The 14,278-nt window shown below is 39.0% G+C and overlaps 2 protein-coding genes and 1 long non-coding RNA gene across 4 annotated transcripts in view; 1 reads left to right on the forward strand and 2 right to left on the reverse strand.

The window, feature by feature from the left end:
* The window catches only part of zfpm2a (zinc finger protein, FOG family member 2a), a 177,859-nt gene that overhangs the window by 22,357 nt on the left and 141,224 nt on the right, over window positions 1-14,278 (forward strand). The window lies entirely within an intron of this gene.
* Window positions 1,501-6,759, reverse strand: LOC309484496 (uncharacterized protein). Its single transcript, XM_082150871.1, has 4 exons — window positions 6,670-6,759; window positions 5,048-5,194; window positions 4,910-4,963; window positions 1,501-2,536 (listed from the first exon to the last, which is right to left on the reverse strand). Exons 1-4 carry the CDS (start codon window positions 6,728-6,730, stop codon window positions 2,283-2,285), a joined length of 516 nt encoding a protein of 171 aa, XP_082006997.1. The 5' UTR covers window positions 6,731-6,759; the 3' UTR covers window positions 1,501-2,282.
* On the reverse strand, window positions 6,764-7,596 carry LOC309484545. The gene is made up of 3 exons (XR_014200908.1): window positions 7,466-7,596; window positions 7,295-7,365; window positions 6,764-7,207 (listed from the first exon to the last, which is right to left on the reverse strand). It is a non-coding gene; the product is annotated as an uncharacterized lncRNA (long non-coding RNA).

Here is a 14,278-nt window from a genome sequence, read left to right on the forward strand (position 1 = left end):
ATATTGTTTATAAAATAAAACAAAAACCTTTCTTTCATGAATGTTACAAAAAAATAACTTTCACAAATATAACAAATTTTCTTAATGCATTGTTTTATAGGCTCTGAGATTGATTTGTGTTTTCAATAATGTAGACCAACTAGAAATATTGTGGGCATTTGGCTACTTTATTGGCTTAAATATATCACTTTTATTGACCGATATGACCGCTGATATTTCATGCCTCCCTAAAAATATTCTATAATAATCTGGAATGACCAAGTGACTGTCATGAATGGGAATGTTGACAGATAGCTTTCACCGTGGTTCATAGACATCCTAGTTGAGATCATGACAGACTTTAAAACTTGCAGTTAAAATGGGAACGACACACCTCAAGCCTTTATAGCACTATCATGATCTGTGACGCCTAAAGCAACAGAGAGAGAAAACCAGTCCATAGGCTTTTGCATTTGAATGGTAGTGTAGTGTGACCAGGCCTTTAGCATGATCCGGATCTGAGGTGTGAACGGGTCAGCGGCCGTGTGGTCCCAGTGAATAGGCCGTGGCGTGTGACTGCATGTGTCTCTGGTGTTCAGGCGTGTGTGGGTCCGTGTGGTTCCCTGTGGACTCTTTGTTCAGCACCTATCGGCATATCAGCAGAGAGTCCTTCAGCCCGGGCCTCTAATGCACCATGTATGGCTTTGTAGAGGCAGCCAGGATTGTGGGCAGTGCTGGGCAGCAGGATAGCTGCAGGCCTTCTCTGCAGTCAGTGGATTAGAGGTGGCCTGCTTTCACACACACACACACACACACACACACACACACACACACACACACACACACACACACACACACACACACACACATACTGGTTTATGTGGATTAGCCAGACTTTTTCTCCAAACAGGCCCGGTGGTGGTTTAGATGGACTACCCTTTCCTGAGGTCCTAGAGCTATGAGAGTTAGATTAAAACACTCAAAAAAATTTGGAAAAAATTCAGGACACTTTAGACTTCAGATACACCCTTCAGAGCGTGATACACACCACCCTAAAATTATTGTGGTTTATAGAGACAGTTCTCTTTTTGAAGAATATGTGACTTATAAGGACCAAAACAAACATTATTGGGACTTTAAAGGGACAATGACGTCACTTGCTCATTAACATAAATACACATTAACATAAATACACATTAACCTGACACCACCAAGCATTAATGGGACTTGAATTATTATTTTATTGCACAACTCTAACATCACCATTGTTAGTTGGTGACACTGACTAACAGCCAGATAACAGCCTGTAAGAGCTAAACAATAGATTGTCACAACACCAGTGCCATGACAATGAGAATGGAGCAAAAAAGGTAAAATAAGTCATTCTTACCCAACTTCAAAAGACCCATGGTTGCTCATAACAAAAAATAAAAAAATATATAAAATAAAATAAAAGCTGTTTTACAGTTTGCTTTTGTGACGGCCTCTATTTAAAACATTAAAGGAACTTTGGACTTTTGGGACTTTAGCTTATTCGTCGTATCCCCCAGAGTTAGATAAGTCCATACATGCCCTTCTCATCTCCGTGCGTGCCGTAACTCTGTCTGACGCACCCACCGCTAGCCTAGCTTAGCACAAAGACTGGAGGTAAATGGCTCCAGCTAGCATACTGCTCCCAATAAGTGACACAATAACGCCAACATTCTCCTATTTACATGTTGTGATGTGTATAGTCACAGCGTGTACAAATAACAAGGTCACATGAGACACAGCCATCTTCTAACCGTATACATACTGGGAACTATATTCTCAGAAGGCGAAGCACTGCTACTGCGGAAGGATTTGCTCGCAGGACCTGAGAAGCCCGTGGTGAGGAGCAGAGAGTTCGCTCAGAGGGTTGTGCTAATCACTCCAGCCAGCAGTGCTTCGTCTTCTATATAGTTAATTCTATGAGAATATAGTTCCCAGTATGTATACGGTTAGAAGATGGCTGTGTATCATGTGACCTTGTTATTCATACACACTGTGACTATACACATCACAAAATGTAAATAGGAGAATGTTGGCGTTATTCTGTCACTTATTGGGAGCAGTATGCTAGCTGGAGCCGTTTACCTCCAGTGTTTGTGCTAAGCTAGGCTAGCGGTGGGTGCGTCAGACAGAGTTACGGCATGCACAGAGATGAGAAGGGTGTGTGTGGACTTGTCTAACTCTGGGGGATACGGCGAATAAGCTAAAGTCCCAAAAGGTCGGCGTGTTCCTTTAACACAAACATAGAAACACCACCACAATTGTCAGTGTATTTAAATCTTTTCTTTTTCTGACTGCCTCTTTGCAGCTATTCCTCTATTTCGAACAAAGTCCCTTATATTTTGCACTGTTCTTTGTGCCAACACGGGGTCTTCCACCAGTTTGCAGTGACTGCATTCAGTTTTGGTGGCCAGTTTTCCCCTGCTTATATGACCTTTGAAGTGTCGCATTACTGCAGCGACCTCAGCCTTAGACCACACTTTCTTTGCCACTCTTCTGGATCCATGTTCCTCATCAGCATACTTCCCTGGAAGATAGGCAAACAAAAATGAATAGATCACTAAATGTGTTGTCCAGTTTAAGCCATCAAAACATGAGGTCAGTTAATGCCACAGTTGACAAGAAATTGCAGTTTACTTTTCTTAATTCACTTTGGGTATCAGTTGGTGTCTCACTCGATGTGATTTCACCAACTTTACTAGCCCACATTAGAGTGCGGACAATATGGAGTATTATTAGAATGTCTGCTGTTCATCTATTTATGTGGCCAAACCTTTTGCTATTTGAATTAATTGCAGTAAGTAATACTATAATTAGTAACATGTCTTAAGTAATTTTGGCATTGTACTTTAACACACCGTATTTTAATTGAAACCAAGACTATGGGGTTTAAGGTCTGATTCTCAGTTTAAATCTGATTTCATAAGGTTAACTAAATAGTGTTGGAACTTGGTCTGAAAGTTTAGTCTTGATATTGAAACTGTACGTAACAATCAGCTTAATACTACTTTTAACCTCTTAATCTTCCAGATTTTGTGGCATGTTGTGACTCAGTCATCAAGACCAATTCATTTTTAGTCTTTTAACCAACTTGCTAAAAAGAGAATTAATAGAACATACTCATGGGCAATCAAGAGAACATGTGAAGAGGAGGAGGTAACTTTACTTTTACCTCAAATTCAGTATACATTTCCTGATAATAAAGTAAGTGTATATGCTCCCTTGCAGACAAGATGTTTTGTACAAATGCAGTACAGTTAAATTTAGGGCTATTCATTTATATCTCTTTCTTTAAGATTACTCTTGCATTTTGATAGTTGAATACATCACAAAGACGTGCATAATAATGTTAAAGGGATACTTCACCGTTTTTTCATATTAAACTATGTTATTCCCTTAACTAAGACGAGTTGATGCATACCTCTCTCGTCTCAGTACGTGCACTTAATCGCTCTGGCGCGCGGCGACACTTGTAGCACTTAGCTTAGCCCAGTTCATTCATTAGGGACCAAACAGAAATGAAGCTAGAAGCGACCAAACACCTCCACGTTTTCCCTATTTAAAAACAGTTACACAAGTAGTTACATGACCAAGTATGGTGACAAAATAAAACATGGCACTTTTCTAAGCGGGTAAAAAGGATAACTATAATGTATGGCGGAATAGCACTTGGGACTCAAGAGCACTTCGACTTGGCGCAGTAAAAAGTCACGCTTGAAAAATCCTCTCCCTCTCACTTCTGTCATTAGAACCAACGTGACTTTTTACCAGAGGCGGACAGAGTACACAGCTTCATTACTTGAGTAAAAGTACAGATACACCTTGCTAAATTTTACTCAAGTACAAGTAAAAGTACTACAGTCAGATGTCTACTTAAGTAAAAGTACTGAAGTACTTGTTTTTAAAAGTACTTGAGTATCAAGAGTACAAGAGTACATTTTCTAAATATTGCATTACTACTGCCACAGTGCTTACATTGGTAAACACAGCAAACACTTGAAGCGAAAACTATCATTAACTTGTTCAGAAAATTGAAATAGTCTGGCGAGGTGGGGCCACGGGTTGGCACATTCCCGGGACGGACCTGCTGCGTCTTCATCCATTGTTTCATCCATGGTTTCGTCTCTTATCTAAATCTGACCATGGAGTTGACCTTTGGCGGAAAGCTGAAGGTGATTGCTGATAGGCTGTCCCAATCAGTGGCGCCTGCACAATCCAATCACGTTTGAGAGGGAAACAACAAATTGAGGGTTTCCGAGATTTTTCTTTTTCTTTTTTAGAAGTAACGGGTACTCACGGTTATGGATAGAAATGTAGTGGAGTAAAGAGTACAATATTTGCCTCTCAAATGTACTTGAGTAAAGTCATAAGTACTCCCCAAAAATGATACTCGAGTAAAGTACAGATCCCTCAAAATTGTACTTAAGTACTGTACTCAAGTAAATGTACTCCGTTACTGTCCGGCTCTGCTTTTTACACCTAGTCGAAGTGCTCCCAGTGCTATTCCGCCATACACTACAGTTATCCTTTTTACCCGCTTAGAAAAGCGCCACGTTTTATTTTGTGTCACCATACTTGGTCGTGTAACTGTATTTAAATAGGGAAAACGTGGAGGTGTTTGGTCGCTTCTAGCTTCATTTCTGTTTGGTCCCTAATGAATGATCTGGGCTAAGCTAAGTGCTATCAAACTGTCGCCGCGCGCCAGAGCGATTGAGTGCACGCACTGAGATGAGAGAGGTATGCATCAACTCATCTTAGTTAAGGGAATAACAGTTTAATATGAAAAAATGGTGAAGTATCCCTTTAAGGGAGTTGGGCAAAATAAGAATCTCATTGTAGGGTATAAACCACTGTGTTTCTTCTGTGCATAGACAATAAACGTCTTGAATCTGAATCTTACCTTCAGAGGGAGGTACACTCTCACTTACTGTGGACGACACAAATGACACTGATCCTGTTGAAAACAATTTAACAAGTTACTTTTGTCACAGGAAAATATACATTTTATCAGCAGTGACTATGAATTGAGTTAACATACCAAAGTCTCCCATGTCATGGTCTTGCTCTGTGGTTGTAGAGTCAGAAACCATAGGCTCCACAGTTCCAAGCTCTGATGCGGTGAGATCTGTGTTGCTGTCATCAGATTCGCTCCCACTGTCTTCAGCATCACTTAACGCAATCTCATCTGGAAAATGGCATTAGTAAAACTCAGAGGTGTAAAGAGTACTTGAAAACCATACTTGAGTAAAAAGACAGATACCTTGCAGCATAAATTACTCTATTACAAGTTACCAATACGAGTAAAAGTGATTAACAATACTTTAGTATTTTACTTCTACTAAATCTAGGCTCAAAGATGCACTAGTCCTTGACACCTGAGACAGGCAGGTGAAAATAAGAAACAATTGATTTGTAAAATGAGAAGTCATGTTTATTTTCTAAAATCTAAATAAAACTGAACACCTCAATAGTCTAATAAATCAGGGTCGACACAACAGCCTCTTAAAGGGATTGTTCACCCAAAAATGAAAATTCTGTCTTCATGTAGTCAACCTCAAGTTGTTCCAAACCTGTATTTCTTTGTTCTGCTGTACACATAGATAGATATTTTATATATTTTTAACCAAGCAGATCTTGCCAGCCATTGACTAGTACAGCAGAACAAAGACAAGTTTGGAACAACCTGAGGGTGAGTAAATTATGACAATTTTCATTTTTGGGTGAACTATCTATTTAAACGTCTACAAACTCTCAAGTCTCAGTTAAGCTCAAGTGCACAAAAAGGCCACACGTAAACCAATATCCTTCAAAAAGGCCTTGTCAATATGGTGGATAAAAAAAAATTATGTTAAGTCAAATTAAATAGTCAAAGTCTACTTGCACTGGATGTGCTGGTTTTGGACTCATCACTGGCTGCAGTCCTGACTTCATCTAAATCAAACGTCTGCGATTTAGCACCTACTAATGCACTCGCATTCATGTAAAGTAGACTTGTTGACAAGTTTGGGTGAGTAAGGGCAAAACGCACAAGATATAGTTCAGTCAATGCCACTTAGATGGAAATATCACTTCTTTATAGCAAAAACAAACTGCTGCAGAAAAAGTTAGGTGCCATGCAAAATGTAATTTGTAATTGCATAACTTTTTGGCTACTTTGTAGTTGTACTGTTACTAATTACATTTACTCAAATGGTTTACAGCTCTGGTAAAACTCTCATAAATAGCTGGACATAAAAATCTGTGGTTGAAATAGCCACATCAAATAAGGAAAAGATAGTACTTGGTTTTGTACTTGCCACTTTTTGCAAAGTAACTATTTTTACTTGAGTAGTTTTGAGCTATTATACCTGCGTTTATGTTTAATGTGGTCCATGAGCACATAAGATAAATGATTACACAATCTGATATTAGGTTCATATTTAAAGTAATTCGACTGCACCTACACAAACATAATTTTGAATTACTGTCCAGCCATACTGTAGACTTAAGTTTATATTTCTGAATAGTAGTCCTCGACTCATACTTGGACATGAAAGGTGATTTTTTTTTTTTCTTGGAAAGGGATGCTGACTACGCCAAGTCTAGATGATTATAAATTAACATTCAAAGGAAAAAACAAAAACTCAGATAATATCTACAAGGGCTAATTTCTGTACAAACCTTCAATTTCAATCTCATCCAGCGACTCCCCCTGCATGCTGGAAAGGTTTCCTTTCTCCATTGACAAAAGGAGTTTGGAAATCTTAGCCAGTTGTGTTGTGGGAACTGGTAATCTGTAGAAGTCGCGGTGAACACGGATGTCGTGACCCAGGAAATCTGCAACCTGATCAAGTTCATTGTGTTTTAAATTAAGGACTTGTGAGAGTGTGGCAACATGTTTCCTGAGTTGCGTTGACCTAAGGTACTCAGGGTGCTTTGCTCCACACTGGCTTGCATGAACATGCAAACAATCATGTCCTCTGTAGTGGCTCATTGACGTTGGTCTTGCAAACAGGAAGACATTTATGGCACAAATGCCACATTCAGTTCTTCTACTGGCAAGTAGTGACAAAGCATATTCTGACTCTGAATCAGGTATGTATTCCTTGTCAGACATGTCCTCAGCATCATCAGATGATATTTGGTCCAATTCTGGATGTGGAATTTTGTCCTGATCTGACAGCAGTTCATCCTCAGAAGCCTTAGGAGACTGCTGCGCCTGAATTGGTGAGAAAGCAAATTATTTGACATGGTGATTGAATCTTATAGCCAGTTCAAGTTCAACACTCACTTAGTAGATACTCACCTGTGCTGTGCTGTTAAAGTCATCTCTTTTAATTTGCTTGAGGCAGGATTTATGCCAGACCCCTGAACAAACTGGAACACATTTGAGTAAAATAATGTTAACACTGCAGGTCTATTTAAGTGGTTAGAGCACAACACATTACACTCTATACTAATTCACTAAATATCTAACCTGTGCATCGATAGCCAAGCCACTTGAAGGAAGATACGGGTCCCACACAACGAACACACTTGTCCAAGGAGGATACTGTTGCGCACACAAGGCGGTGTTTTTGACACTGTTGGCGAAAAATTTAATTGTAGTATTTATTTATGCCACATAGTTTGGACAAAGATATTTTATATTTACGCCACATAGTTTGGACAGAAAGATATTTCATATTTACATGTCGATATCCAATCATTTTAAATCCAATACCAATGTGACATTTAATTTACCTCATACATATGATTACCCTTTTATTGCATTTTGTTATTTATAGCGTATCTTATTTATATGCAGCTTATTTAAAGCATATCCTATATGAAGATATACCTTCTTCATATTTTTAAATTGTAGATGGGGAATATGTAGTTAGCCTCAGTGCCAGGAGCTGACTTCTTGTAGCCCAGTATAACTAATAGGGTGCCTATCCATTACATGTAACCAAACATCTTAGAATTCACATTTAACCAACATACAGATCCAATGCAGGCAGTCCAAGTGTTCTTAAAAACCAAAGTGACGCCTCTGGGGACGGGACCCTCTAAACTGTATGGACCTCCCAAGTCATATTTGGGTGGGGTTCAGTGTTAGATACACATACACTCAGATATTATACTGACTGTCCTTCCATTCCATTGTCCACATAAAGCATGTTCTACTCAGGTGACTACACACACAAAGCATGTTCTACTCAGGTGACTACACACACACACACATACACATACACTCAGATATTATACTGACTGTCCTTCCATTCCATTGTCCACATAAAGCATGTTCTACTCAGGCGACTGTCCACATAAAGCATGTTCTACTCAGGTGACTACACACACACACACATACACATATATTGAAATAGGTTGACAGATTTAACATTTTGCCACAAATAAGTTGTACATCAAATTTAATTTACCTCTCCAACCTTGGTGAGTGGGCCGAGCTCTGGACTAGTCTGATTCGGGTGGCTGACGGCTGTATGGGTGCACTTGCTCTCAGTGGTCAGCTGTAGAAGATCAAACAGAGACAAAGGACAATAAAGAGAAAGTCCTGGGAGCGTGATACTAGAGAGGACATTTGACATCTGAATAAAAAAAGAAACCATTCTAGTGTTGACAGAAAGACAGAGGAAAACCTTGCTTTAAAACTCACTGACAACTTTTCTGATATTAACAATCAAGTGCAAGATATTAATAAAAATCTATCTTTTGTGAGGACATACCTCTTCAGTATCATCAGTTGTGGATGGGGGATTTGTGGTACAACACATCTTTGGAGACATTTCATCATCAAGGCCCTGTAAAAAGGAAAAAACAAACAAAAAATATTGTAGACCGTGGACTATGAAAACTACACTGATGAACACATTTGTGTTCACCGCGACTTCTACAGATTACCAGTTCCCACAACACAACTGGCTAAGATTTCCAAACTCCTTTTGTCAATGGAGAAAGGAAACCTTTCCAGCATGCAGGGGAAGTCACTGGATGAGATTGAAATTGAAGGTTTGTGCAGAAATTAGCCCTTGTAGATATTATCTGAGTTTTTGTTTTTTCCTTTGAATGTTTGAATGCAGCTTATTTAAAGCATATCCTATATGAAGATATACCTTCTTCATATTTTTAAATTGTAGATGGAGAATTTGTGGTTAGCCTCAGTGCCTGGAGCTGACTTCATGTAGCCCAGTATAACTAATAGGGTGCCTATCCATTACATGTAACCAAACAACTTAGCATTCACATTAAACCAACATACAGATCCAATGCAGGCAGTCTTAAAAACCAAAGTGACGCCTCTGGGGACGGGACCCTCTAAACTGTATGGACCTCCCAAGTCATGTTTGGGTGGGGTTCAGTGTTAGATACACACACTCAGATATTATACTGACTGAAGCTTGAAAAAGCATGTTTAGACAATGTCCTTCCATTCCATTGTCCACATAAAGCATGTTCTACTCAGGTGACTACACACACACACACACACACATACACATATATATTGAAATAGGTTGGCAGATTTAACATTTTGCCACAAATAAGTTGTACATGAGATTTAATTTACCTCTCCAACCTTGGTGAGTGGGCTGAGCTCTGGACTAGTCTGATTCGGGTGGCTGACGGCTGTATGGCTGCACTTGCTCTCATTGGTCAGCTGTAGAAGATGAAACAGAGACAAAGGACAATAAAGAGAAAGTCCTGGGAACGTGACACTAGAGAGGACATTTGACATCTGAATAAAAAAAAAAAAACCATTCTAGTGTTGACAGAAAGACACAGGAAAACCTTGCTTTAAAACTCACTGACAACTTCTTTGATATTAACAATCAAGTGCAAGACATTAATAAAAATCTATCTTTTGTGAGGACATACCTCTTCAGTATCATCAGTTGTGGATGGGGGATTTGTGGTACAACACATCTTTGGAGACATTTCATCATCAAGGCCCTGTAAAAAAGAATAAACAACAAAAAAAGATCAATTATAATAAATATCTTGAAGACAAGATGTTCCCTGTGTAGCATTCAGTGAAAAGATATCATGGCTGTATTTCAGTGAGTGTTTTGTGGAAAACATGTAGTCTCTGAAACGGTTCTTTAGTCACTGAACAGGCCACATGACTACAGTCTGTAGACTATGAAAACTACACTGATGAATACAGCATTTGATTACTTTGTTGTTTATCTATTGTCAGCCAACTTCGTAGAATGATTGCACTTCTAGAATAATTGACTAAGCTTTTACATGGAGTGAGGTGTTAGTCCTTTTATAGTTCTTAGATTTGCTATGATTCTTTTAAATGACATCTTGTCATGAATTTTCGTCAGTGCTGTTGAATGGGTGCCTTTCCATTACATGTAACCAAACAACTTAGCATTCACATTAAACCAACATACAGATCCAATGCAGGCAGTCCAAGTGTTCTTAAAAACCAAAGTGATGCCTCTGGGGACGGGACCCTCTAAACTGTATGGACCTCCCAAGTCATGTTTGGGTGGGGTTCAGTGTTTGATACACATACACTCAGATATTATACTGACTGAAGCTTGAAAAAGCATGTTTAGACAATGTCCTTCCATTCCATTGTCCACATAAAGCATGTTCTACTCAGGCGACTACACACACACACACATACACTCAGATATTATACTGACTGTCCTTCCATTCCATTGTCCACATAAAGCATGTTCTACTCAGGCGCCTGTCCACATAAAGCATGTTCTACTCAGGTGACTACACACACACACACACACACATACACTCAGATATTATACTGACTGTCCTTCCATTCCATTGTCCACATAAAGCATGTTCTACTCAGGCGACTGTCCACATAAAGCATGTTCTACTCAGGTGACTACACACACACACACACACACATACACTCAGATATTATACTGACTGTCCTTCCATTCCATTGTCCACATAAAGCATGTTCTACTCAGGCGACTGTCCACATAAAGCATGTTCTACTCAGGTGACTACACACACACACACACATATATTGAAATAGGTTGGCATATTTAACATTTTGCCACAAATAAGTTGTACATCAAATTTAATTTACCTCTCCAACCTTGGTGAGTGGGCCGAGCTCTGGACTAGTCTGATTCGGGTGGCTGACGGCTGTATGGGTGCACTTGCTCTCAGTGGTCAGCTGTAGAAGATCAAACAGAGACAAAGGACAATAAAGAGAAAGTCCTGGGAGCGTGACACTAGAGAGGACATTTGACATCTGAATAAAAAAAGAAACCATTCTAGTGTTGACAGAAAGACAGAGGAAAACCTTGCTTTAAAACTCACTGACAACTTTTCTGATATTAACAATCAAGTGCAAGACATTAATAAAAATCTATCTTTTGTGAGGACATACCTCTTCAGTATCATCAGTTGTGGATGGGGGATTTGTGGTACAACACATCTTTGGAGACATTTCATCATCAAGGCCCTGTATAAAAAAAAAAAAAATATATATATATTGTAGACCGTGGATTATGAAAACTACACTCTGATGAACACAGCATTTGATGACTTCATTGTTTTTGTTCTTACATTCTGTAATGGTCAGTATCATCTATGGTGTGCTGGTTAGGTGGTGCTAACAAAAGCTATAAAAATCATGTTCCACCTGAAGCTTGATGGAAAATGTACAGTGTTTTGGTATGTGAAATGTTCTATGGTTAAAGCATTTCTTATATGAGAACTAACAATTTCACAAAGTTAGTTAAATAAAGTCAAGAATATAAAAACACTGTTTTTAACTTTTTTTTTTTTTAAATAACACTCTACACACAGCATGTTTTGTATATTGATCATTGTGGTTGGTTACTATGGTACCAATTAATTTATCTTACAGGTTTAGTACACTAACAGAACATCATAAACACATTACATTTATTTAATGGCCTGAAAGTACTCATATTAATGATATCACAGCCTTCCTGTGTCACTGCAACTTCATATTTAAACAAAATAATGTTGGGCTACTAAGAAAATATTTAATTCTATAAAACAAACACAATGTCTGTAGTAAAAGTTAAGGCTTTAACTAGCTTCGCCCTGCTCATTAAGCCATGCGGTAGCCACAGCTGAACTTAACCTAGCTAGCTTTCATTTTAAAAACAAAACTACCAAATTTGACCTGCTCGCAATGTTACTTCTGTCCTCATCTCTACCTGATGTCCTCCACCTCTTTAGCCCGAGGCTTAATGAGCAGGACATGTTGATAGCCACTCAAGCTAGCTCAGCTAATATTGTGGTAAATATATAGCATTTTACAGTAATTGTAAGTTACAAGTTACAATTTCTTGCAAATAGGAAACACTTCATGCAAAAATGCAACTATATGTATAAATATAATTATTACCTGTATGTATTTAATCCAGTAAACCCAACGACGTCGAGCTGACACTTCCGAGGTGTGGTCCATTAGGTATTTAATTAGCGACAGCTGGGCCATGTGCTGTGGGCGGAGCTTCCCGTCGACTTCTGTTTGTTACCGCCCACGTGCGCAAACCAGCCAATCACAAGACGGCCCGCCAAAATGCACCGTGTGTATCAGAAATGTGTATGAAACTGCAATATAAAACCCAGCTGTGGGGTCGCTGTTCTATACACTGGCATACACTCAAAATCAGGTCAAGTGGTAAATAAGGACTTTCAAAGAAAAAGAGAATTTATGTTGTTCAGACACTAACAAATGCAGTTACACTCTTTGATTTATGAGGACCTTGGCATAGTCCCCGTATTACCCTTAGGTCCGGGGAGCCCAGGTGAAATGTCCGGCGTGTTGTCCGTGTAAACCACATATCCCAACACACACACACACACACACACACACACACACACACACACACACACACACACACACACACACACACACACACACACACACACACACACACACACACACACACACACACACACCGGTGTGAAATTGGGCTCTCCTCAAATGCTAAAGCCTCTTCCCGACCATCTGTAAAATCCTCCAACTTTGTGTCTAAGTTGAGTTCAGAGTCCAATCTCCACTGCCAAAGCCAGAGAGAGAGAGAGAGAGAGATAGTGACAGAGGATAGAAAGGAAAAAGAAAGAGTGGTTGTCGAGGTTATGTTTGGAATGACATACTAGCACTCACTACACACAGTATATACTGTAAACTACCTAGTTTGAATATCAGAAGTACCTGTAATTTGCAACCAAGTGTGACGATACCATTGTTTCTACGGTATCAGAAAGTAAATTGCGGACTTTATCTCTGTTTACTTAATTGAGAATTACTTAAAGGCTACATGACAATGTGCTAATTTAATTTGTTAATATATATTTATGTTTAACTTCTATTCAAATTAATATACATAAACATGAATATGTATGTATTCATTTACATAAACATTTACATTAAACTTTGTCATAATAATCATAATAATTGTGTGAAACAGTCTGCAGTATCACAATTAGTAGTATGTTGCATTTTTGTCATGTGGCAGGAGTATGTTTAATTTTAATGCAGTGATTTAATTCATCACTTAATTTAATTAATCATTCATTGAATTTAACTTTTGTGCTTGTTATCAAGTTTTGTGTTGAAATGTCTTAACTTTTAGAAATCTGAACAAATTTTATGTAGCTATAACAGTTTATATAACTTCTAGTACGTTTGACACACTGAATATGGTCAACTGGAATGCATTGCATAGTGTTTCTATACTGCAAAAATAGTATAGGTATGTAGTACGCTATTCCAAACAGAGCCATGGAGCATAAATAAGGAAATACAGAATTGTCAAATTAACTTTGTGGGATAAAAAGGACATTGATGATTACAGAGAGACTACTTGAAGCATGCAAAATGAGTTGGGTAACAGGATATGATGTCTCGAGGACTTCTTTTGAATACATAATTGTATTTTAAATAAATGTAATAATAAATAACAAATAAAATATATAAGCTACCCCCAATGTACAACAACGTGTGTGTGTGTGTGTGTGCGTGTGCGTGTGTGTGTGCGTGTGCGTGCGTGTGCGTGTGCGTGTGCGTGCGTGTGCGTGTGCGTGTGTGTGTGCGTGTGTGCGTGCGTGTGTGTGTGTGTGCGTGTGTGTGTGTGCGCGTGTGTGTGTGTGTGCGTGTGCGTGTGCGTGTGCGTGCGTGTGTGTGCGTGTGTGTGTGTGTGTGCGTGTGTGTGCGTGTGTGCGTGTGTGTGTGCGTGTGTGTGTGTGTGTGTGTGCGTGTGTGTGTGTGTGTGCGTGTGTGTGTTGAGCCAAAACATCAATCTATTGGTCAATCTAT

Source organism: Leuciscus leuciscus (assembly GCF_965113295.1).
Source record: "Leuciscus leuciscus genome assembly, chromosome: 20".
Classification (NCBI taxonomy): Eukaryota; Metazoa; Chordata; class Actinopteri; order Cypriniformes; family Leuciscidae; genus Leuciscus; species Leuciscus leuciscus.